This window comes from Siphateles boraxobius, unplaced genomic scaffold (assembly GCF_051911475.1).
Source record: "Siphateles boraxobius isolate OS27281-9 unplaced genomic scaffold, OSU_SipBor_1 6, whole genome shotgun sequence".
NCBI lineage: Eukaryota > Metazoa > Chordata > Actinopteri > Cypriniformes > Leuciscidae > Siphateles > Siphateles boraxobius.
The window spans coordinates 35,399,315-35,424,277 of record NW_027509186.1 but is presented as its reverse complement, the minus strand read 5'-3'; the positions used below and the strand labels follow the sequence as shown (position 1 = coordinate 35,424,277).

General features: G+C 36.8%; 1 protein-coding gene across 1 annotated transcript; it reads left to right on the top strand.

Annotated features, from left to right (window-relative positions):
* The first annotated feature begins 653 nt into the window (after positions 1–653).
* On the top strand, positions 654–24,106 carry pax3b (paired box 3b). The gene is made up of 9 exons (XM_077207098.1): positions 654–810; positions 2,164–2,399; positions 2,569–2,695; positions 3,236–3,385; positions 16,078–16,277; positions 16,363–16,528; positions 16,615–16,796; positions 20,353–20,572; positions 21,872–24,106. The coding sequence occupies exons 1-9, from the start codon at positions 726–728 to the stop codon at positions 21,904–21,906; spliced, it is 1,401 nt and encodes a 466-aa protein (XP_077063213.1). The 5' UTR covers positions 654–725; the 3' UTR covers positions 21,907–24,106.
* Positions 24,107–24,963: the final 857 nt, after the last annotated feature.

Here is a 24,963-nt window from a genome sequence, read left to right as displayed (position 1 = left end):
GAGAGAGAGAGAGAGAGAGAGAGAGAGATAGAGAGAGAGAGAACTGAGAGAGTTAAATCAGTTAATCATCTTAAGTGAATAACTTATTTTGTTCATTTAAATTGCTTAATTCTGGGTTTCTGTCTTTAAGACGTTATAATAAAATATGTTACGAGATTGATTTAATATAAAATGAAATATATGGGCCTTTACATACATGCATACATATGTAGGCTATATATGAATTACTGTTTTTAAAGTAGTTTAATATTTTTCAGTAGAATTTAGTCATACATCTATGTAAGTTGCTGAAATATCTTCAAAGTCCACTTTGGAACGCGTTTAGAAAGCAAAAGTACATCTTCGACCAATCAGCTCTCGGTTACGGAATCCTGTGGACCAATCAGAACGCGCTGTTCGAGTAATAGACAAGGAGGTCTCTGCAAACTCATGAATGTCTCAGTAGTTTGAGAACTCGCGCTCATCCCAAACGTCTGCTAATAACAATAACGCGGTGATTATAGTTCTCCCCACATAATGAGAACAACCAAAGGACCGCAAACGTGGAGAGGCTGCATCTGATTGATAACTTTTCATTCCATCCTCTACTTTCTATTTTCCTTGAGGAATACAAAAAGATCACTGGAGCTTATATTTTTGTTTTTGTTTTTTGATCGTGGAATATTTAGGCCCTACATGTATTTTTAAGCCCTGGTGGTTTGCCTGAAATGCACTTTTAGTCAACAATGAACGGCTTGGCAGGGACCGTTCCCAGGATGATGCGTCCATCTCTCTCTCAAAACTATCCCCGCACTGGCTTTCCTATGGAGGGTAAAATACATTAGCCGACATTAAAAAGAATGCACATTAAAATATTTTAATTTAATAGTAGAAATTTGAGGTCAAATGTAAACTATTTTTGGAATTGGGGTTGCATAAGGGCTGAAAACGGTGATGTTATTTTTATAAATGTTTTTGATTTAGCTAGTAAACGTTTGTTAACATACATACACTTATTTTTTTTATTATTGTTTTTACAATATTAAAAGCCTAAATTGAATCATGTAATTATAAAAAAATAATATGAAATGAAAAGAAATGTTCTTCAGTGGTTCTTTGGATGAGCAAATCAACACATTGGTCCGAAGAACCAAATGTAATAATCTAACATCAGCTATTGTTTTTAAATAAGAAGGGTTTTCTTATTTAAAAACAATAGCTGATGTTAGATTATTACATTTGGTTCTTCGGACCAATGTGTTGATTTCTGTTTCTCTAAAACACAGAAACACTTTATTTTAGTGTCCTTGTTACACATTACTGTAGTAGTAACTATAAATTATGCATACTTACGTGTACACAACTATCCCTAAACACATACATTGTAACAAAGACACCTTAAAATAAAGTGGTTAAACTTTTAACTCTTTGTAACACTGTAATTATATATAAAAGTAAAGAGTAATATTAATTTGACTAACTACATGTTAAGGTTGGGATGAGGGTTATTGCCAAGTTAACGAGGCCTACATGTAACATATTTAACAATGAAACTGTAAAATAAAGTGTTACCAAATAAAATTTAACCAAAAGTTGTATAGTATGGTAAAGTTCTGGCTATGAATGTTTAATTAATGGAATAATTATTTTTATTTATTTGCATCATTAACAACAGATTTGTTTCCATTTAACTCTTTCGCATAGGCTATTTACTGACATTTCTATTTTGTTGTATTTAACTCAATTCTAATTCAATTCAAAATAGCATGGAAAAACCATGCTGTTTTGATTGAAACCAATTTGCAACACTTTATTTTACAGTGGTCTTGTTACACGTTACATGTAGTTACTGTAGTAATAACTATAAATTATGAATAATTACATGCAACTAACCCTAAAGCAAACCCTATTATTAACCCTATAGTAAGTATGCTACATGTAGGCCTAGTTAATTATTATTACACAGTACTTAAATGCATAATTTCACTGTAACACGGACACCTTAAAATAAAGTGTATACTGGCTAATGTTAGGGAATTAAATGTATATGCACCGAGCCAGGCTTTTCCTTATAAGCACACTTCAGTTGATTTAGGGATAACTAGGCTAAACAGCATTAATTATTTTTTCTATCATGTTTGTGCATAGCCTACTTCGATGACCTCTCTTACATCATTTTTTCAGTTTCAACTCCGATGGGTCAGGGTCGAGTCAACCAGCTCGGAGGAGTTTTCATCAACGGCCGGCCTCTACCGAACCACATTCGGCATAAGATAGTGGAGATGGCCCATCACGGGATCCGACCGTGCATGATATCCCGCCAGCTCAGAGTCTCTCACGGATGCGTCTCCAAAATTCTGTGCCGGTATCAGGAGACTGGATCCATCCGGCCTGGAGCAATCGGCGGGAGTAAATCCAAGGTGAGGCCCTAAAGTGTGGATCCATCTATTAGCCTACAACTAGCGCGCAGGAATTATGTGAGCAAACTGAAAGCAACTGGTCGACCTAAAGCGCTGACATTACGACATAACGAGAGTCTTTGAACTGAATCGGGCACATTGTTGACTGTTTTTTATATTATTTTAACAGACTACACCTCCAGATGTGGAGAAGCGCGTTGAGGAATATAAACGGGACAATCCCGGAATATTCAGTTGGGAAATTCGGGATAAACTGCTCAAAGAGGGAATTTGTGACCGGGACAACGTACCATCAGGTATGGGATAAACATAATTAAATAGGCTACACGAGGGAAAGTGTGCGAATTATTTATGTTACTTGCGGACATTTACGGGATTTAAAAATAGCCTACTTATATTTCACCAGGTTATAGTCGTCAACTAGGCTATTTCAAAGATTGGCTTGAACAAAAAAGTTTATTTCTAAAATGTCTTTAATCTATAATTAAAATTAGAGAAATAAACAATGATAATATGCTATTTATGTTTTGTCAATGTTCGCTCGAACACGATTTCTGTTCGCAAGCGTTTAATTGGTGAAGTTGCTGTTTTCAACAGTTTAGTAACCACAAATCTTTCATTTATCACCCTGGTTAATTTTGTTGTCTAACTTTTGTGGTTACTGAAACGTTTGTGAACGCTGTTAAAATGTTTATTTCTATGTAAAAATTAAATATAATAAAAGCAAATACACATTCTGTTCAACTTTTTTATTAAATGCTTGAAGAAGAAAGAAAAAACATTAACAACAATTATAATCATTGTCATAACATACATTCTGTTCAACTCTTGTTCAGTGAGTTCATTAAGCCGCATGATGAGAGGCAGATATGGCGGGAGAGGTGAGGAGGAGGAGGATGAGGATGAAGAGGACATCGAAAAGCGTGAGCAAGAAGAAATCGCCCGCAGGAACGGACACAGTATCGAGGGGATTCTAGCAGACAGATGTGAGTGGATCCTACACACTTCTTATAGCCAACTTAAAAGGGTTAGCCTAGTTCACCTAAAAGTTAAAAGACTTTTGATCATTTTTCGGAACACAAATAAAGATCTTTTTGATGAGATTTGTGAGATTTCTCTCCCTCCATTGACAGTTACACACCTGACACTTTGACACTTCAAAAAGTTTATAAAGAAATCGCACACGAGAATAAACCTCATTGTTTCTTGCTGAAGCTCAAACGTGTGTTACATGAGAATGAACCTTATTGGTTCTTGAGGAAGCTCAAACTGATGCATAACACAAGAATAAACCTCATTGATTCTTAAAGAAGCTCAAAGGTGTGTAACACGAAAATTAACCTCATTGGTTCTTGCAGGAGCTCAAACATGTGTTACACCAGAATGAACCTTATTGGTTCTTGAGGAAGCTCAAACTGATGCCTAACATAAGAATAAACTGCATTGGTTCTCGCTGAAGCTCAAACGTGTGTAACACGAAAATTAATCTCATTGGTTCTTGCTGAAGCTGAAACCTGCTGCGTAACAGGAGAATGAACCTCATTGGATCTCACAAGCAAGCATGCTTGAGTTTCCTTTTACTAATGTGTGAGTTGATGTCCACAATGAATAGAGCTGGATTCTATACAATTTAATTCCTTGAACAATGCATAATTATCATATTTGCATTTGTGTTGTTTCATAGTATTGATGACTTTACTATCATTCTAAAATGTGGAAATATTCATAATAAACATTGAGTAGTCCAAACATTCAATTGGTAGTGTATAAAAGCACACATTTAAATAACAGAAATGTGTATTCATTTGTAACATTTCTTCTAATTCATTCAATCATTTCTTTGTATTAAAATGAGTTAGATTAAGTAATAATTCATAAATTGACAAATATTATTGCAACAGGCATGAAGAGAGTGGGAGCCAAAAACCACAGAACGAGTTAAACATTGGAAATCTGGGAAGAGGATGTTTATTGTGGCTGCAATGATAGATGCATTCTGTGAGTTCAGCATTTCACTTAAAATACTAAAAAAAATCATAATTTACTCCCCCTCATGTCATTCCAAACTTCTGACTTTTGTCTTCTGTGGAACTCTGAAGGAGAAATTATTAAATAGACTTATTAAAATATGACAACACATGAATTGTTAAGAGGACAGGACATCTGTACCATTTATGTGCAAAGAGGCCTAAAAAATAGAGTAAAAGAGTCTATTTTTGCCTTCTGGCTGAAGCCAACAGCTGGAGTGACTGATGTTTTGCTGTTCTATAATGATATTTAATGAGCTAACAGTCTATCCCTGCGTGACTAATTAAGGTGAACGTTATTTGACTGCCACCAATGCCCTGCTAACACCACTTCAGCTCCCTAAATAATACTGATCGGGATGCAGTGTCACACTTAATGGCGATGGGAGTTTATTAAAGGCTATTTCCGTCAATAGGAACCAGTGTTCTCCTCGGCTGTTCCTTCATGGCCCGGAGCGTCAGTCACAATGGGGGCGCGCCTCTCGTCATGCGTGCCTCCAAAAAGCCCGTCCGTCACGCTCTGCCCGTCTCGCGATCCAAGAAAGACGAGTTGCCCGAGCCGATTAAATCAGGCTCTTTATTTGAACTTCACTTTCATCTGGCCAATGAGTCAAACACGCCTCGCTCTTTTTCTCCTCCGTCCTCCCCATGCCCCGTTCTACCTCTCTTGGCCTGCGGCGCATTTTCGATTAATATCTGTGGGCCGTTGTCTGTCCGTTCCATTCCCACCATCGCCCCTCCTTCTCTGGGAGACACAGACAGGCAAGTTGAGTTCAGTCTTTACACCCTTCTTTTGAACAGGCAACAGCTTGATTCCTGAATCCTTTCCTTCATACTGTCTCCATATTTCATCTTAAAGACTCAAAGATGTTGGCGTGTGTGCGGGGAGTGAAATCTTACTGTTTGCCATCCTCCAAAAATCCCCTCATCCCAGCTTACAAATGACCCCATTAAGTTAAAACGTTATTGAATGTCTGAATGTTCAACAATTTCCATTCTTTTTTGAATTTTTAAAAAAATTATTATCTTGGTTGTGTGAACATTAACAGTTCCATTTTATAATTTTGAAAACATTCTGGAAATCTTACTTTTGAATGTTCTCTGGACCATCTAGTAACGTTTACAAAGCGTGCAACTAAAATGAAGCTCCATTAATGATTTTTGAGAGCATAATTAAAGACCAGATAACTTTGAACGAGCGTCCTATTAACTTTACTGGAAAAATGTTTGTTTAGAACTTTAAGAGAACCGGTGACACTTTATTTTACAGTGTCCTTGTTACATTATGTTACATACCATAGTAATAACAGTAAATTATGCATAATCAAATGCAACTAACCCTCAACCAAATCCTACCCTTACCCTATAGTAAGTACATGTAGTTGCTTAATATTACTCAGTACTTAAATATATAATTACACTGTAACAGTGACACCTTAAAATAAAGTGTAACCAGAGAACCTTGCCAGAACATTAGCCAAAGTTCCCTGTTAGCTGGGATAAAGCATTGTATTGTATTGGAGTAGATGCATTTAAATATGGCCAGAATAAAATGCAACTTTAAAAAGTGTAAAATGATTGACACTCCTATAATACGCACATATGCACACACCGCCAAACATATGCACATGCACAAACATGCAAAAACATGCATGGATGCACACACACGTACACATGCATTCACAAACAGTGCCAACTGGCCCAGAGCGGGATGGTTTGTGTGGCACCATGGAGTGTGCAGTCAGCGGCTCGTAATTTACTCTGAAAGCCGAAGCAAACACAAGCACATGCACACAAGCTCAAAAACACAAATGCACCACCAGGAAGACCTAAAAAAGGAAACTTCGTCAAGACGAAATTGGCAAGACAAAGCCTGGACTGAAAACAGCATTGAAAAGTGACGTTCATTAAGGCCTGATGTTGTTTAAGTACTTGAGAAGTGGTTGCTAGGCGGTTGCTATGATGTTCTGTTTGGTCCACAGATACAGATACTGTGGACCACTGCATAAAAATAGTATACTCACATAAAGCAATATATACTATATAGCAAATCACGGCTGCATGATTGTTTATATCATTTGCAAAAATGTTAACTTTATTATTAGATATAAGTATCTCCAACTTTAGCCGCATACATATACATACAGGCCTACATACGATATAGAAAATCTCAACTGCTTGATTGCTTGTATTATTGCAAAATGTAAAAGAAATTATCGCCCAGCTGTAATATGCTAAATTTGGCATGAAGATATTAAGATATTATAAATATTACCATCATGATAATTGATATTGATATAAATCATGATATTCCTGTAAAGCTGCTTTGAAACTATGGGCCAGATTTACTAACAGCTTGCACCAGCGCAAACTTTCTTTTGCCGTTCAAAAACTACTGTCAGGATTTACTAAAGACACACAGTGATCAATTTACTGGAATTTACTCCATTATATAGCACCAAAAAAGCATGTCTTTAAGCAAACGCTAATTTGCGCTGCTCTTGGTAGATTGTGTTGGTCATTATTGAAATGATCCGGCTGCGTCTGTGTTTTTTAATTTGCGTGTCGTCAGTAGATCACGTGCAGAACTTTCCACTCCCATCGGTGCTTTTATGGGATTGTGCTAACGCTAATTTGCCCTGTTTATAAATCTGGACTTATGTGTATTGTAAAAAATCTGAACATGCCAAAGCTGTAGCTTGTAATCTCTAGGAGCAGTTACATGTGAAAAATCTGGTCGTGGGTTTGGAATTGTGAAATTATGGAGTACAAAGTAACATTTTAATCTTATATGAAATATTAAAGCATACATTGTTTCCTTTTCTGATAAAAGGAGAGACAGACAGTAAAAGTATTACAGTGAGATGGACAATGCGGGGAAACCCCCCAATCCAAACCGTCTCCAATGTGTCCAGTGTGCAGTGTCAGGGTCAGCAGACTTAGGAATCCATGTCTGCTTGTTTTCAGGCCCTGAAGGCAAAACTACAGTGTGTGTGTGTGAGAGAGTTATAACACAGACAGCACGAAAACAACAGAGAGAGTTCAGGACGGCTGCTATTTATTGGATAGTTGATAACTGAACCTATTATCAAATATTAATCAACTCACCAAATCACAAAGTGCAGTTTCCTGCTCTTTTGGCTAAGAAAAACTTGTTTTAGGTAGTGAATTCTTATAGGAGACAATCAGCAAACACTTGTCTGAATATGTGTTTTCAATTGGTAAACAGAGCGGTTTGAGGTCACTGGCGTTTGACCTCCAGGGAGCAAAGGTCACATTGGTGTATGTTTAGAGAGGCAGGTGACTACTTCCTGTTTTAACTCCTATTCCCTTCAGCTTAGAACACTATGTTTGCAATAGCATACTAATCTTACAGTCTCTGCATATTATGCATGTTTTCTATGTGCACAAAATTAATTGCTAAAATGTGCAATATACACACCACATGGAATACTATATCCTACAATGCAATGCACTCCATATCCAGTGTGAAGTAATATATTAACAACAGTCTTTTTCTAGACTCATTATGTGATCGGACTGACATACACTGCCATTGAAAAGTTTGGAGTTGGTTCGATTTTTAATGTTTTTGAAAAAAAAAGTATGTATTTGATCAAAAATACAGTAAAAACAGTAACATTGTGAAATATTATTACAATTTAGAATAACTGTTTTCTATTTGAATATATTTATAAATGTAATTTATTCCCGTGATCAAAGCTGAATTTTCAGCATCACAGTGTCACGTGACCCTTCGGAAATCAGTAAAATATGTTGATTTGCTGCCCAAGAATCATTTCTGATTATTATCAATGTTGAAAACAGTTTCGCTGCTTCATATTTTTGTGGATACATGTTTTGTCAAGAAACTGTCACATTTTGATCAATTTAATGTAATCTTGCTGAATATACACCCTTGCTTTTGAACCATAGTTAATGCATTTCTACACAAACTTGGATTCAAACTGCAAAATAATCATCTGTAATTGATACCAGTCGCCAAATTAAACGTGCTATGTGATGAGACCATAGCATGAACCATACCACTGTTTGAAATGTTTATACTTGCATACACACTAGCTTCTTTTACATAAGTCACACAACCAAAAAAGCAAAGAAAAATAGGCTAAACAGACGAAGAGCACATTTGGCTCAGAGCTGAAACGTGTGGTTGTTTGAGGGCAGCTGCGAGGGTCACAGTTGCTCTTTAGCAAGTCAAGTCCTCCCTCTGTTTCTCTCTGTTCCTAAACGCTGGGGGGCAGATGGGCCCACGAGCTGTCACTCATCCTTTCTGTCTCCGGCATCTGCTAGTTCTCTATGTACTGCTTTATGTAGTCGGGCAGTCACTCAGCCAGCCTCGGCTCTGAAATGAACCCGCCTCGCTCTCCCCTCTTCGAGACGCTGCATTTGTTCCCAAGCTTTCTTTTGTTCCCCTCTTTGTCTTTCTTTTTGGGCTGTTTTTGATGGCGAGGGGGCATGTCATTGGCTCAATTAGCCCTCTTCATTACCTGCCCCCAAGAGAATCAGAAGAACACACACCAAATCACAAACTCAGAGCGCTACACATGCACATATGGTTTTATCTTGGACCTCTGCCGCTTGCCTCAGACCAAAGCTAAGCGTAACACTGCCCAAAAAAAAAAAAAAGGATTTTCTTCCTCAGTATTTTTTTCTGGTTTCCCATTTTAAAAATCTAAACATTCTTAAACAAGATACATTTACTTTAGAAGAAAAATTACTTAGGATATTAAGTTTAGTCTTCTTTTTATAAAAGTTTCGGTAACACTTTAATTAAAGGTGACCTATAATTCAAAATTGAATTTACCTTGGTATAGTCAAATAACAAGAGTTCAGTGCATGGACATGACATAGTGAATCTCAAACTGGACTGTTTTCGCGTTCTCATTTAATTCACGTTTATGAAAAACACCCCTGAAAAACGGTCGGTTCTCCACACAATACCGACTGTGACGCAATAGTCGGGATCATTAATATGTACGCCTCCAAATATTTGCATAATGCCAGCCCTCAATGCCAGGCGGAACTGCGCAGCCGAAACATGGCAGTTGCTCAGTGTGGATGTACACATGAACACAAAAGTATTTTTTAGTTCCTTCATCTGAGCCTCTGAAGAAACAATGGGTTCATTTTATTTTCTCTGGAAATTTCCAAACATTTCACCGACTGTTTCCTCAACTTGGGCCAATACAGAGCTGGCCTCGGATCGAGCTACCAAGCAACACTTTCTGATGTGTAATTGTTCAAGTTCAGACAGGTAATCTTTCTCTCAAAATCGTTCAATACTGTTTATGCATCAGTAAGTCAAGCCAGTGACTAAAATATCAGCTTCACATCGTTTCTTTTAGTAGGATGAAAATAATCGTATTTAAATTGTGAACAAATTATATACAGAAAGCGATCAAAGAACAATCTTTCCACACAGCGCGAGTTTATCTGGACACTTGCCAAACTCGTTATGAAATCAATGGCGCACGTTACTGCACAACGAAGCTCTTACTGTATTTACATCATCGTGTTTGCATTGGTGAAAGCATTAGAGAGTGCAGAAACTGCTTTGCAATGATAAGATCTTCATTCTCGCGATCAACACACTGTCATCTGCTCAATGCTCATCACGGCAACATTTTATGTGATGGGAATAGATCTAAATACTTTAAAAACATCTCACGATTCGTTAATCTCGATAGCTGTTATAGTAAAAACGTATAATAGCAGTAGTAAAAGTATTCGGGAGAGAGTTTCACATGTAATGCGTAGCTATTTCATATGCAAGCATGTCAGCCAATCACAGCAGTGGCCGCGGTTACACTGAATCCCACAGCAGACACGCCCCTTCAAACAGAGTGTTCAAATCAGAGGCTAAAAGCAGGCTAGGAAAAATGCCATTTATTTCTAAATTATGATTATTTTTTATCTAAAAAACATACTAAAACCCAGGAAACATTATAAAATAATTTAAAAAAAACAATTTAGGGCACCTTTAAAGCCCTTATTTATAATGCATTATAAAGGTATTCATAAAGTACATTATAATGCATTATATCTTTTCATAAATAATTGTAATAATGCATTTGCAGATTCTGAAATTGGTTGTTTATCATGTGTTTTAATGTATTATACTTTCTAAAGGTGTGTCCAAGGATAAGATAAGTATTATAATGTATTATAACTGTAGTTACAGTTATTCATGAGACCATACAATGCATTATAAGGTGCATTACAAGGCATAAAATAACTTTATAATGTATTATACATAAAAGCTTTAAGTAGTGTTACCAAAGTTTCATAAGATACTGTCGTAAGAAGTGAAAGTGCCTATGCGTTTGCCGTCCCACGGTATTAGGTGGATTTTGTGTGCATGAACGCACGAGGTAAATGTGCTTGGGGTGATGTTTCGCCTCCAAATATTGAATTTAAGCAACGAGGGCCCAGAGCTGAAAAGAAACTTTGGAGATGCTTTTAGTGACCGCACCGTTTACATAGCGGAGGGCTAAAATATCTAAGCAAGACCTTAAAACACATACTCGTGTGCACTACACGCTAACTTTACATAAGACCTGAAAAACACACACACACACACAAAGGCACACACACACTCTGTGTATTTACAGAAGGCAGAATATCTCTAGATAGTGGTTCCATTTCCATGAAGCTTGGGTTTTTGGTTCTGTGTGTTTAGAAGCCTGCGGTCTGTTTTCTTCTTCCTGAATTAAACCTGTGTTTACTGTTTGCTCTTTCCTTCTGTTTATTCACTTGCATTGATTCCCGTTCACTCAGCAAAAATATAAAAATGCAAGTGCCTACTTATTTGCAACCTGATGATCTAATGTCAAAAAGGAACATTTTGAGACCATTTAAAAAAGTGCTCCTAAAAAGCTCCTAAAATGACAAAAAGCACCATACAAGTATCATAAAAACAATCCATGCAACTTCTGCACTATATTTCAAGTAATACAATTGATTTGTGTGAGAAAATGATAAAAATTTAAGTCGTTGTTCACTGATAATATTCCCATCTGGTGTCAAATCTAATTTGAGACTGCATTTTTCCAATTTGCCACATTGCACTTTACGTGACTCGAGAAAGTGGTTTGATATAGATAATGTCTAGAGCATATTTACATAGACAAACATATTAAAAAATAAGATTAAAAACAGCACAGAAAAACACAGCCTGTTTGAACACAACCTAGCGCTCTATATATATATATATAGAAAGAGAGTTCAAAGATATATATATATATATATATATATTTAGTTAAAGGGAACTCTGGCTCTGACTAGCTTACAGCAAACAATGAACCAGACTATCTAAATGCTGAGCAAGCAATCTCATCAAGGCCAATCAGCTTGTGCCATGTGGTAATGATGTGATTGCTTGCAGATTGCCTGTAAAGGACCAATCAGTCTTCATGGCTGAACCAGATATTTATGCGAATGAACAGAACTAGAAAACCCGACTCATTATTCAGCTCTCATTCCTTGAATGGATGGATCAGAATCAGATTTGAATGGATTTCAGATCTTTGAATTTTCTGTGTCCGTATCCAGATCTGAGGTTTCAGGTACTTCGGTGCTTCTTGTGAATGGGTTTTTGAAGAGATTTAGCACTTGAACCTTGAACTTTGGCCCAGCTTTTTCCCTTTTTGCCCCACACACACCCACCTTTGGCCTTCTGTATGCCCCTTCCACCCCCTCCAGGGCAGGTGACGGCCTCCACTGAGAGCCCTGGCCGTCGTGACGGATTCCACAGATGGAGCGTGCAAATCAATCCAACAAAGACTGAGGGAAAGAGAGAAGGAGAGAGAGAGAGAGAGAGAGAGATGCACTAATAGATCAATGTCTGAAAATTATAAATTAAATAAATATGAATCTGCTTTAATTCCAGCCCCATGAATATAGTTACCAGCTTCTCCTTTTGGCATGTGTTGTTGTGAAGTCAGAACAGTTTTCCACAAAGTTCAGCATTCCCTAAGCCAAATCCCTGTGAAATTGTAGGAATTTCCCATAGTTCTCGATGAGTCCTCAAAGGTACAATGGCTGATTTCTGTTTAAAACAAGAAAAACATTTCAACTTTTCTTTTTTTACGAAGAAATGTATCAGGTTTGATTTATTAAAGGGGTGGTAAAACACGATTTCACTTTTCTAACTTTAGCTAGTGTAAAATGTTGCTGTTTGAGCATAAACAACATCTGCAAAGTTACGGCGCTCAAAGTTCAAAGCAAAGGAAGATATTTGCTTTTAAATATATTCAATTTCTAAGGACTACAGCAAACGGCCGGTAGGGACTACACGACATTCCTCCAGGTTTGCTGACGTCAGCAAATCCCATTATTTACATAAACCCCTCCTCCGAGAATACTAAATAAGCGTGGCGAGGCCATTTTATATTGCTGTTTGTCGCAATGCTGTCGAAACACTGCAGTTATTTTCATCCGGATTGCAGGTCCAATTTATTTCAGCATTCCTAGGGACGAGGGAGTTACTGATCAATGGTTAAAATTTATTTTTAACTCAGTCCCTCATAATTATGACCCAAATCTCGCTCTCTGTGCTGCACATGTTACGGAGGAAAGCTTCCACAATCTTAGCGAGTTCAATGCAGGATTCGCAGATGGGCTTGTTCTGAAAGATGGAGCAGTTCCAACTTTAAAACAGAAGCTTTTGTTTACGGGCCACAACCTGTAAGTATGATTTATTTTTCGTCTATGTGTTTTCCTGTAATAGTTCGTATTGTCAATTGTACATTGTAGCAAGGAAGTAACATCTGACAAACACCTAACGTTACAAACTTTTTTTTTTATCTCAACAGCGAACTTGGAATTAGTGTAAATTATTCTTTGATTAGAGCTTTTATTTTTCTCTACATGCTTGTTTATCTACAGGCATGCTAAACATGGTTCTGTGTTTGATTTGGCAGCCGATGTTTAGTGTTCGTTTTGGGTTAATAGTTCTGGCGACAGATATTTGTCTACAATCGTTCTAAAAATACATAAGTAACGCTGCCATACAGTCAGAAACGATCTCTATAGATCCGCAGTCTTTACTCAAAATAATCCCTTTGAGAACTGAAGTATAATTTGTTAGAACGATTATATGAAATTCTTGTTTATGAAGCTTATTTTTTTGTAATTCTATAATAATTAGTACAATTAAATAACAGCGTATCTAAAAAGTAATGAGACAACAACAACAACAACAAAAAACAAACCTTTCTGAAACGTTGTTTAACAGCCGTTCTTGAACAGGTTCTGCTCGATCATCTTCACTAACATTCTCTGGGTCCGATTGGTTTTATTGATGCCATTGTTTATAATACACCAAAGCACAAAGTACCCGTAAAGGTAAGAGGCGTGACATTTCCGGAAAATTGGCACTAGTCGGTTAGCGAATCACAACACACTGGGCCAGCTAAACAATCTGAGCCCGTTGCATAGTTTTGAGGGACTGGCTTCATAGAACCAGAAAACCATCAGACCGGTTTTACAAGGAGGGACAGAGCAGTGTAGAATAAAGGTAAAATATATGAAAAATAATGCAATTTTTAAAAAACGAAGCATGAACACATGTTACAGTGCACCCCACAAACACAATCAAGCCTTCGAAAAATGCGTTTTACCACCCCTTTAATTGTTTTCTTTTATAGGTTTTTCTTATTTTTTCCATTAAATATTATGATCATCCAGCGCATTGCTTCTTTCTTTTCTCCTCTGTGTTTCTCTTTCATTCTGTTTAAAAAGAAAGAAAGAAATTGTTGAAATAAATTTGCATTTTATATTCCCTCCTGCAGCTCTCTCTAATTGTGTTTTATTGACTGTTTCACTTTGGTTTTTCTGTTACTGAGGCAAAATGACAGATAAAAAACAGACAAGGAATTACCATTACACACAAAAACAAGCCTGGTTCTCAAGTCTTTCAAAAAAAGATGTGAACAAGCTCATAAAATTCTCCCTCATAAAAGCACTACAGCATTAAAAATGAGAAAAAGCTGCTAAAACAAGTTTGTTTTGTAGTTCTGTCAGTTGAGGAATGTCTTTGTTTGTATTTGTATATTTTATAGGTCGACAACTTTATATGACTTTATATACAAGTGGCGATTTACCAGAAACCTGAAACGTTTCCAAAATAGTAAAAAACCCAATCCAATTAAAATATTTATGTTTAATTTGTTTTTACTACACATTAGAAAATTGTAGAACATTATATATTTTATAATTTTCTAAATAATTTTCGAAAATTATACAACATATAAAAATGTAAATTATATATATGTATATATATGCACACAAAAAAAAATTTTACAGACAAATAATTATGAAATTGTTGTGATGCAGCTGCTGTCAGAACCAATAAAGTTAGCTGCTGTCAACAAAACTTTCTTTGCGAATTCTCCACCAACCATCCACTTGTTTCTTACGCTGGGATTTTTCTGCAGTCTCTACAGAGAAACAAAAAAGCTGTTTAAACTGGACACTTCAAAGCGATCGCTCTTTCACTCTTCCATTTGTCTTGTTTGTCGACAGAGTCAAGTGCGTGGAGTATGTCAGAAACTGAACACGCATCTGTATACTGGACTCAGTGTAGGCCTAAACAGTGCCAGTGATTATAATGGACTCTATTTGCTTTTGACACATCACTCATACCAAGTGTAGGCAAATGTCAGCTGTTAAGTGACAGAATGCCAGTGGGCGGGGCCTATAGTGCAATGATGTGTAACTATTTGTTATATTTGGTGCCGTGACCCGGTTGGGAGTGAGGTTTAGGGGGGTGAGTGTAACGGATGCAGGGCATTAAAGGGATAGTTCACCAAAAAATGAAAATTCTATCAGTATTTACTCACCCTCATGTTGTTCCAACCCCGTAAGACCTTCGTTCATCTTCGGAACACGAATTAAGATATTTTTTATTAAATCTGAGAGCTGGATCACTCCTCCATAGGCTTTTTCAGGGATTGAAACTTGCCAGCCCCGAAAAGTTATTAAAGACATCGTTAAAATAGTCCAAGTGACTACTTTGGCTCAATCTTAAGTTTATCAAGCGACGAGAATACTTTTTGTGCGCAAAACCAAACAAAAATAACGACTTTATTTCAAGTATTCATTTCCTTCTCTGTTGGCCTCTAGTCAGTTAACTTAGTATGATTGCGTAGTGCTACGTCACACGTAGGCTCACTATTGGCCGATGCTGGTCATGTGGGTGATGTGTGTGACATACAACAACAGAAGCTTACGCTATTATACTAGTGAACTGACTCGAGGCCCACAGAGAAGGAAACGAATAGTTGAAATAAAGTCGTTATTTTTGTTGTTTTTTGTCGTTTGATAAACTTAAGATTGAGCCACTGTAGTCACTTGGACTATTTTAACGATGTCTTTAATAACTTTTCGGGGCTGGCAAGTTTCAATCCCTGAAGAAGCCAATGGAGGAGTATGGAGGAGTGATCCAGCTCTCAGATTTCACCCTGTTTAAACTTGCAGGATGTTTTATGTTTTAATGGTTCAAAGACCTCTTATATGTCAAAAGATCAAAGCAAATTTTATTTCTCATGTCATGACACCTTTAAATAAATTTCTAAATAATCTAATAAAAAATTCTCTATTCTTTGCATACTTTGCATGTGTTGCAGCGAGTCCGTCTGATGAAGGTTCAGAGGTGGAATCTGAACCCGATCTGCCGCTGAAAAGGAAACAGCGGCGCAGTCGAACAACATTCACGGCCGAACAGCTGGAGGAGATGGAGAGAGCTTTTGAACGCACACATTACCCTGATATCTACACCAGAGAAGAGCTCGCTCAGAGAGCTAAACTCTCAGAGGCACGAGTACAGGTACAAATACACCTATAAACCTCAAAACGAATAGACAGAATTAAAAGTTCCATATGAACTGCTTCCTACGCTTGTCTTTTCTCAGGTGTGGTTCAGTAATAGACGAGCTCGTTGGAGGAAGCAAGCGGGAGCCAATCAGATCATGTCGTTCAATCAACTGATCCCTGGTGGGTTTTCACATCCGGCTATGTCTAGTCTGTCCCCGTATCAGCTTTCAGAGAGCCCGTACCCGCCCGCTGGCCTGTCTCAAGGTAAACATTTTATATTAAATTCCAGTTTTACCTAAAATATATTCTGATGTATCCTGCAACCACTATTTGCATATATCTGTTCTCAGATTCGAGTACTGTACACAGACCTCAGCCGCTCCCGCCACATCAGAGTTCAGGAGGGGTGGGGCCGGAGGGCGGGGCTTCCTACTGTCTCTCTAGTCGCCATGGTTACGCAGGATATTCAGATACCTTTGGTCCTCATAACAGTCACGCTAACTCTTCCATCAATAATGGACTGTCTTCTCAGGTAATAAAGTCACAGAATTACTTTCTAGTCATTTTAAAATTATTTTTCCAAGCCAGTCAGTATTAAGCAGGTTGCCAGTTTTTTTTGGAGGGGCATGACTGGTTTAACCAATGACCTATACATTAAAGTGGATTGAATAAATAAAGCATCATTGGATGTTGATTACCACAGAAAATAAAGTCCCTCATTTTGCATACACTAACACACTTTTCATGAAAGTCCAGCAGCCAAGTGTGCAGCATCACAAATACACATCATAAAATCATATTCACACGGCTTTGGAGGTATGTCCATAACATTGCATGTGTACTGAATATGATGGTATCACTTATCAAACATTCACGTACATGTTATGCTGTGTGAATGTTATGCCAAATCTTCGGGCTCTGGGTTATACTGTATATATATAATATATATATAGTAAAAAATATGCAAAATATAATATTGAACAATATTTATTTAAATGATCATACTAATACATTATATAATATTCATATAATTACACGTATGCTATAATATATAAAATTTAATAATCTACTTAATATGTATCAGCTAATTTGTAATTTAATATTTACATACTTTTTTATAACTTTTATAATATTTAATTTAATACTACTTATAGATATTTCATATAGAAGTTTTGCTGTGGAAAAATGCAAAAGTTAGTTGTTAATTTGCACATTTCATGATTTAATTACTAATTTCATGATTTAATTACAGAAGTAATGTATTATCAGAAGTTCATCAACCCAGAAATGTAGTCCCACCTCAAAAGGACAATTTAGACACTTTACAGCTCAAATAACAAATGTTTTAACTGACAAATTAATCAAAACTATGAGCTGCAAACTGTCTAGAAACATTATTTTCTGTGATAATTGACATCATGATAGAGCTTAACTCTAAACCACTGCATAAAAAAGGTGATAAATGTTATTTATATTTTTGGTTAAGCTTAAAACTTAAAACATAAAAACATCCAGTTGAGAGTGCCTCAGTGAAGGTGTAGTATATCCCACCTGTTGACCCACTGTTGAGTGTCAGTTTAATGGGCTCTTCTGGCTTCTGTACAAACTATTACACACTTCAAGGCGACGCATTACACAGATAAATTCCTCCATCGCGGGTCATCCACGGGCCATTTTTCATTCGGTTATCTTTAGCTTTATCACTGGGCCGTGCAAAGCAAAGCGAGAACACACAGCAACACTCACACACACCCTCCTCAGTGTGATAGATCGGACAACTGACCCACACATGTTTCTCATTTGTAAAAGGAGCGCAGCAATTCCTCCACGGGGGGTGTTTGTCAAGAACACTGACAGACCGCTATGAATTACAGGTTTGACGGGTGTGAATGTATTACAGTCTCACATTCTCGCTGTCATCATCCACATTGTTATACTAATACGTGAATAATGTTGTTAAGATTCAAAGCATCCCAGTGTAATATTGAGATGGATGTCTCAATCTGTTTTGTCTTTCATATATTTTAATACTTTTATTCAGCAAGGTTGAATTAAATTGATAAAAAAAGGCATTTCAAATGTTACAAAAGATTTATATTTCAAATAAATGCTGTTCTTTTGAACTTTCTATTCATCAAAGAATCCAGTCAAGGTTTCCACAAAAATATGAAGCAGCACAACTGTTTTCAACATTGATAATAATCAGATATGTTTCTTGAGCAGCAAATCATCATACTGATTTCTGACAGATCATGTGACACTGAAGACTGGCGTAACAATGCTGAAAATTCAGCTTTGATCACAGGAATAAATTATAATTTAAAATATTTGTAAAATATTATTAGCATACCCATGTTAGCATATTTCCGCCCTCAGCCATTTTTTCAGCCATACAAACTTTACATGAACACCCTAAAGAATCATAACAACTTGAGGAAAATGGACATCTGATGACCTAGCTAAGGGGTTAAATATTACAAATATGCATGTAATGTGTAGCCTATTTTCTGAAGCTATAGTGAATTATAGAAGAAATTAAAGCTACTTAATTTAATTTGATTGGAAATATTACTTAAATGCAAAAACTGCTCTAAAAAAGGTCTGACACTCATAGGTATCTATACATAGAAACATCACTGTTTTTATGGGCCGGTTATATGTAAGCCGACTGCCATATTGGGACGTGATCGCCAGTCCGTGACTACTTTAGAGCAAGTTATAATAAGTTATATGTATAAGTCACATGTATGAATATCTATATCTGCAATAGACTTTAGCAGATGATTTTTACCACCATGGCTGCGCAATGTTTCTGGCATCTTGGAAAACTCATCGTGGCCAAACTGCCTGGATTACCACTCAGATTTCCCATGAAATTTTTTAAAATCAAGTTTAAATAGTATCCAGGAACAATGTAAATTTAATGGAAATAAAATATTTTTCTTTTGCCTGGTAAATTTTCCAAAACTCACGGAGAAAATCTTTCAGAGCTGCAGAAACAGAATTCCATCTTGGATTCGGCACATGTCACTCTGGGAAAGGGTTTAAGCGAGACCATGTGCGTGACCGTGTGTCTGTGTGTGTGTGTGTGTGTGTGTGTTGTACTACGTTTACTGTGTCCACTGATGTAATAGGATCCTGTAGTCTGGGAGACATGCTTTTCTCTTTCTGTTTCTATGTAAAGGTGCTCATTTGGTACAGCGACTGGAGTGTGTGTTTATTTTGGCCATAATTCTGGTGGTAGATTCAATTATGCTTCAGGAACTTTTATTCCCCAGAGCACACATGCAACATTCCTGAAATGCAGCACAGTGTTTTCTAGGTTAAATAATATTAATGAGTACACAACACACACACACACACACACACACACACACACACACACACACACACACACACACACACACACACACACACACACTGTACTGCCCCCTCTGGCTCTGTTCTTGTCCTAGAATCAGATTAAAAATTCCCCAAATTCAATTATTGTTTTTGCCTGATCAATTGCAGGTCACATAGATCTACCCAGATATCTCTGTGTGTGTGTGTGTGTGTGTGTGTGTGTGTGTGTGTGTGTGTGTGTGTGTGTGTGTGTGTGTGTGTGTGTGTGTGTGTGTGTGTGTGTGTGTGTGTGTGTGTGTGTGTTATTTTAAACAATACAATCACGGCTAAAGGCATAACACAGAGCGTCTCGAATCCCTTATTATTGCATACCAGCAGTTCTCAAAAACAGCTTTGACTGCTAACATAAAATGTTGTGCATATTGTACGAAAGACCTGTCCATTTAGAGGACAATCTAATATGACAAATTTTCCGTATTGATAATTTAGAGGTGTTTTCCCCGTATTTTGAATGATGCATTGTATTGTGTTGTGTTTTTGGGAAATGTCGCATTATATCATGACTGAGAATTACCAGCATCTTTCCTATTTTTCTACAAATACCATATGATGATGAGATGACAAAAATCGACATTCAGAATATTATATGCACTATGATTTTAAATGCACTAATCCCATCCTCACATACTATGTAGAACAGAGAGTGTGTGATTCAAATGAACTCCGATCTCTCTCTTTCTCTGTAGGTTATGGGACTAATAACCCCAGCTGGAGTCACACACCAGAGCCAGGCTGAGTTCTCTCTGGAGTCGTGTGTATCCGTCAGCAACTCGTGCTCTCAGCGCGTCGAGAACCTGTCGACTCGACCTGTCCTCTCTAACCTGCCCAGTCCTCAGTCTTACGGCCCGGCCTCCTTCTACAGCACAGAGCACAGCGCCCCCTACCAGTACAGCCAGTATGGACAAAGTAAGGTTGTTATTATTGTCAGCCTGCTTTATTTCTTATTTGATTAACAGACTGAGTCTTTGCATATATGCTCTAGTTAATATCTGGAGGGTGTGTGTCCAATTCTAGTTTGCATCATTTGCTGATCGCATACCTCCTCGTTTTCCCTGCATGCACAATTTATTTCTCAATAAATAAATAAAAAAAAAGACCAAAAATAAATTAAAAGAATCAAACTTTAATAATTTAAATATATATATATATAACACCAGCAATTTTACACTGTCCATGACATATAAATTACAAATAATTTATACATAAATTATTCTTGATTAATATAAATTATTATTTGGCATATTGAGTATATATATATATATATATATATATATATATATATATATATATATATATATATATATATATATATATATATAATTAATATATAATGTAACATCAATACAATTATTTTTTGATTCATCACTAAGCACATATATATATATATATATATATATATATATACTGTATATTATAAATGTATATAAATAAATTAATTTAAATAAATTAAATAAATCACTTAATCTCAGAATCACTCTCCAAATATAGCATAATGATAATATAAAATTAAAATAAGTAATAATATTTCATTAGTCAAAATTAGCATGTGTATTTCCTGTTTACAGCTGCTAGACGCAAAAAACATTGCTACAGTAATCGCTATGTCGATCATTACAATTTTGATAGTGATAGTGTCATCTGTACACTGACAGAACAACTCCAAAATGTGATCATGACTCCCAATACTTGCAGTTTGTTCGTGACCTGAGATTTTGAACCTGAACATGTAATAAAAGAGTAAAAGGCTTGACACTCACATCAGATGTTTGTATATAGTTCTGTGTGATTTGCAGGGGTCTGATTCTGTAATATCTGGACTGGGTTTGCGTGTGTGTGAATGTCACGGTTGGATGCTAATCTCCTGTGGCAGTATCATGATGAGAAACAGCTGCTCTTGTCGAACTCACTATCCCAGTTTACAGTCAGCTCATACAGTCACGCTCTGATGAAATGGCCGTCGCACAAATACGGCAGCTCTTTAATGAAGAGGAGGGTCAGCGTTTGCCAGCATGATTACTGTGTCCAATGGCCGGCACATGCTTTCTTTTAAAGTCCAGCAGCTGGAATAACTCATGCAAACATCATCAGACCAAATATTAATAAAGCTCTATATTACTCAAATAAATAAATTAACTTTATTGATACATTTTCATCATGATGAAAATCTTTACATTTAAAATCCTCTTTTTCTTTTTCTTCTTCTAGATTCCTTTCATTATCTGAGGCCTGAAATTGCCTGAACGGGTCGTGCAACTCAACTGTCCTGAAGTCCTGCATTTTCAAAGCCGGAATTAGGATTTTTCACAGATGATCAGAAATAAAGACTGAGATCCAAAATTCTTTGACTTGGCAATATAAATAAAACTGTTATGCCACAAGATGGCACATGCAGCCACACACACACACACACACACACACACACAGCCGGCAGATCAAAAGGGCTTTTTCTGTCTAAAACATTCCCTTGAACTCTTCTTCAAAAGCCCTTCCAGCTGAATTATCCACAATCTCAGAAAACACAAGAAGACAAGTTGAATCAAAATGGAGACATTTGTGTATTATTTTACAGCAAAACATGTTTATGTGCAATATGAAAAATAGAAATGCATGGCCACATTCATACGAGGCATTCGCAGCCACTGGTCTTTGCAACCGCCGGCCGTCCAAATCAAGAGCGTGGAACGAGATCGGCCGTTCTTATGATGCCAGACACATCGCTCTCTGCCCACGTTGTAAATTAAAGACAAATAGTTTAGAGCCGACAATAAACTTTTTCCTAACACATTCCTTGACATTTGAATGATGTTTTTAAAATTTTACAGCATTTCGGAACTTATTTGCTTAAGGTACACAATGTAACTTCTGGCCTTCTATAGAGGTTAAAAAACAAAATTTCATGCATTTTGCGGAAGAACATTGTTTTGGTTGTGCTTCGGCTCTGTGTGACTGCGGATGAATACGAAGTTCTGTCATGAAACTCTAGATGGCGCAGGATGATTGGTCCTTAACTCAATCTGCTAGCAATCACATCATTCTCTATAGGGCACAGCTGATTGGTTCCTGTTGTATCAGTAGCTCAACCTTCAAATATTTGGTCAGTATTTTCTGTAGCAGTGCAGTGCGCTTTCAGAAACCCTCCACCTTCCCCAGCTCCACCTGTATAGATCTGCTATGGGTAATTTATTTACGTTTTATTTTACGGCAGCAGCATGTTTTATTTGGTCACAGCAGCAGCAAGTCCTCTACTTACCCTGCAGCAACAGCAACACCGTAGCAGATCTTTCCCGTCAAGACCAAACATATCAACATTGTCATATCCATTACCATTGCAAACACTCCAAGAGTTGTCATGACAGAAATATGTTTCTCCTACTGCGCATAAAATATTCACTACTAGGCTTAAGAGATATAACCAGTTTCGATGGAAAGGATGTCAAGCTGACTACTAGTCAAACTACTTCCTTGAAAACAAATTCCAGCACAACTACATCAACCATAATGAAATGAGCTTTCATAATAGATAATGCTTTACAATCAACTCTGTTATAGAGCTACATATGGCAATTTATCAGTTCAATAAAATACCTTACTCACCTATTAAATAAAATACCATCTTCGTATCACTTTCAGAACATTTCAAATCCCCCAGTTCTCGCCATCTCCGAAAAGCCAAGCCAATGTTGATTCATGTTTTATTACGAGCTGTCGTGCTCTCTTTTAGCCAGCAGACTCTCCTCTGTTCTGTGTTTGTTTATAACGGGTGATTCCCCGGCAGATGGAGATTTAGATACTCAATGTCAACCTGTCTCACTCGCCACTCACACACCATACGTAACTTTTCTCTATTTACGGATATGACGAGACACACAGGCGAGAGACGTATGTACACAATTTCTTACGAAAACCATCCCGTCAAGGCTAAAATATAAACACTTATAACAGGCTTACCATAATGAATCAGGGTAAGACAAAAACACAATTTGGGAGAATAATTGATGTATTGACTCATTGTTTAAATGTTAATTTTGAACAAAGAAGATGCATAGTGTACCTTTTAAAGTGAGTTTGAAATCATGTTGTTTTATTATACATTTCAAAAATAATTCCTTTAGCATTGATGTTACTCATGGTGTTGGAAAGATGCACTGTGAAAATGACTTTTGTATTTTTAGTAAATATAGTTCTACTGATTTGATATTATCTGATATGCTTAAGGTTGCCATTTAAGTTTGTCCATCCCCACAAGAACTAAATACCCCCTTGTTTTTTCTTCTTACAAGAGATGGTAAAAAAACTAAAAATGGTCAACAATACTGACAATACAGCCACAAAAACTCTGAATGTTTTTTTTAATTAATTTATTTTGTATGTGTGTGTGGTTATGTATATGTATCCTACAGATATTTTGCCTAATTAAATCATTCATTGTATGACAATAAACCCTGTTTGTGCGTGTACGTGACCTCCTTTTGGTGCATTTATGGATATTGTCAATTGCAAAATAGATTCATAAAGCTAATATGGCTTTTTGTAAGGATTCAATTAGTCTATAGTCATTATAATTCCCTCAAAATGTCATTATAAAAACTACAGAGGTTATTCATCTCTCACACATCTGTCTCCATTCATAGCTGATGTTTCACACTTTCCAGGATGATTCATGTCTCTGTTCTTCCTCATCTGATCAAACGCTTCACCTGTGAACACTGAAAACCTCCTCAAAACACCTCAAGAATAACAGACAGGGAGACAGATGCTATTTTATGACAAACTCATGCATCTTTCTTTCTTTCATTGGCTCTCTCAGAAGCTTCTTTTGACCCGCAGTCTTCACCTGTAAATGCCAACCTTCAAACAGAGTCCTCTCCTTCACCCTGCTCCATCATCTGAGGGGTCGAAGTGTAAAGTTCACAGGTCTGGCACATGTTCATCACACAGAGAGAGAGAGAGAGAGAGAGAGAGAGAGAGAGAGAGAGAGAGAGAGAGAGAGAGAGAGAGAGAGAGAGAGGACGAGCTCAGGCTGACGAAAATAAAACTACAGTCTGATCTGTTTTTCATCTGATCCTCAAACATGCCTTGACTTCATTACGCTCTCATAGCAGGGAAACACAATTGTTGTTGATTTTTCTACGATTAAAGGGGAAAATCTTTTTTTGTAATAAAATTTTGTAATAATATTTGATATGCTCCACAATTTGTTGTAAGATTGGTGTAACATTTTCCAAATCATATGACACATTAATGCAGTTTTTATCACACAGGCAAGTGTGCTTCTGAAACATTTGTGATTTTGAGTG

Bases quoted from the DNA above. Each gene is read 5' to 3' on its own strand.
- pax3b (XM_077207098.1), top strand. From the start codon at position 726: ATGAACGGCTTGGCAGGGACCGTTCCCAGGATGATGCGTCCATCTCTC. The intron at 2,400-2,568 runs GTGAGGCCCTAA...TTATTTTAACAG, and splicing joins TCGGCGGGAGTAAATCCAAG to ACTACACCTCCAGATGTGGA. The intron at 20,573-21,871 runs GTAAGGTTGTTA...TTCTTCTTCTAG, and splicing joins GTACAGCCAGTATGGACAAA to ATTCCTTTCATTATCTGAGG.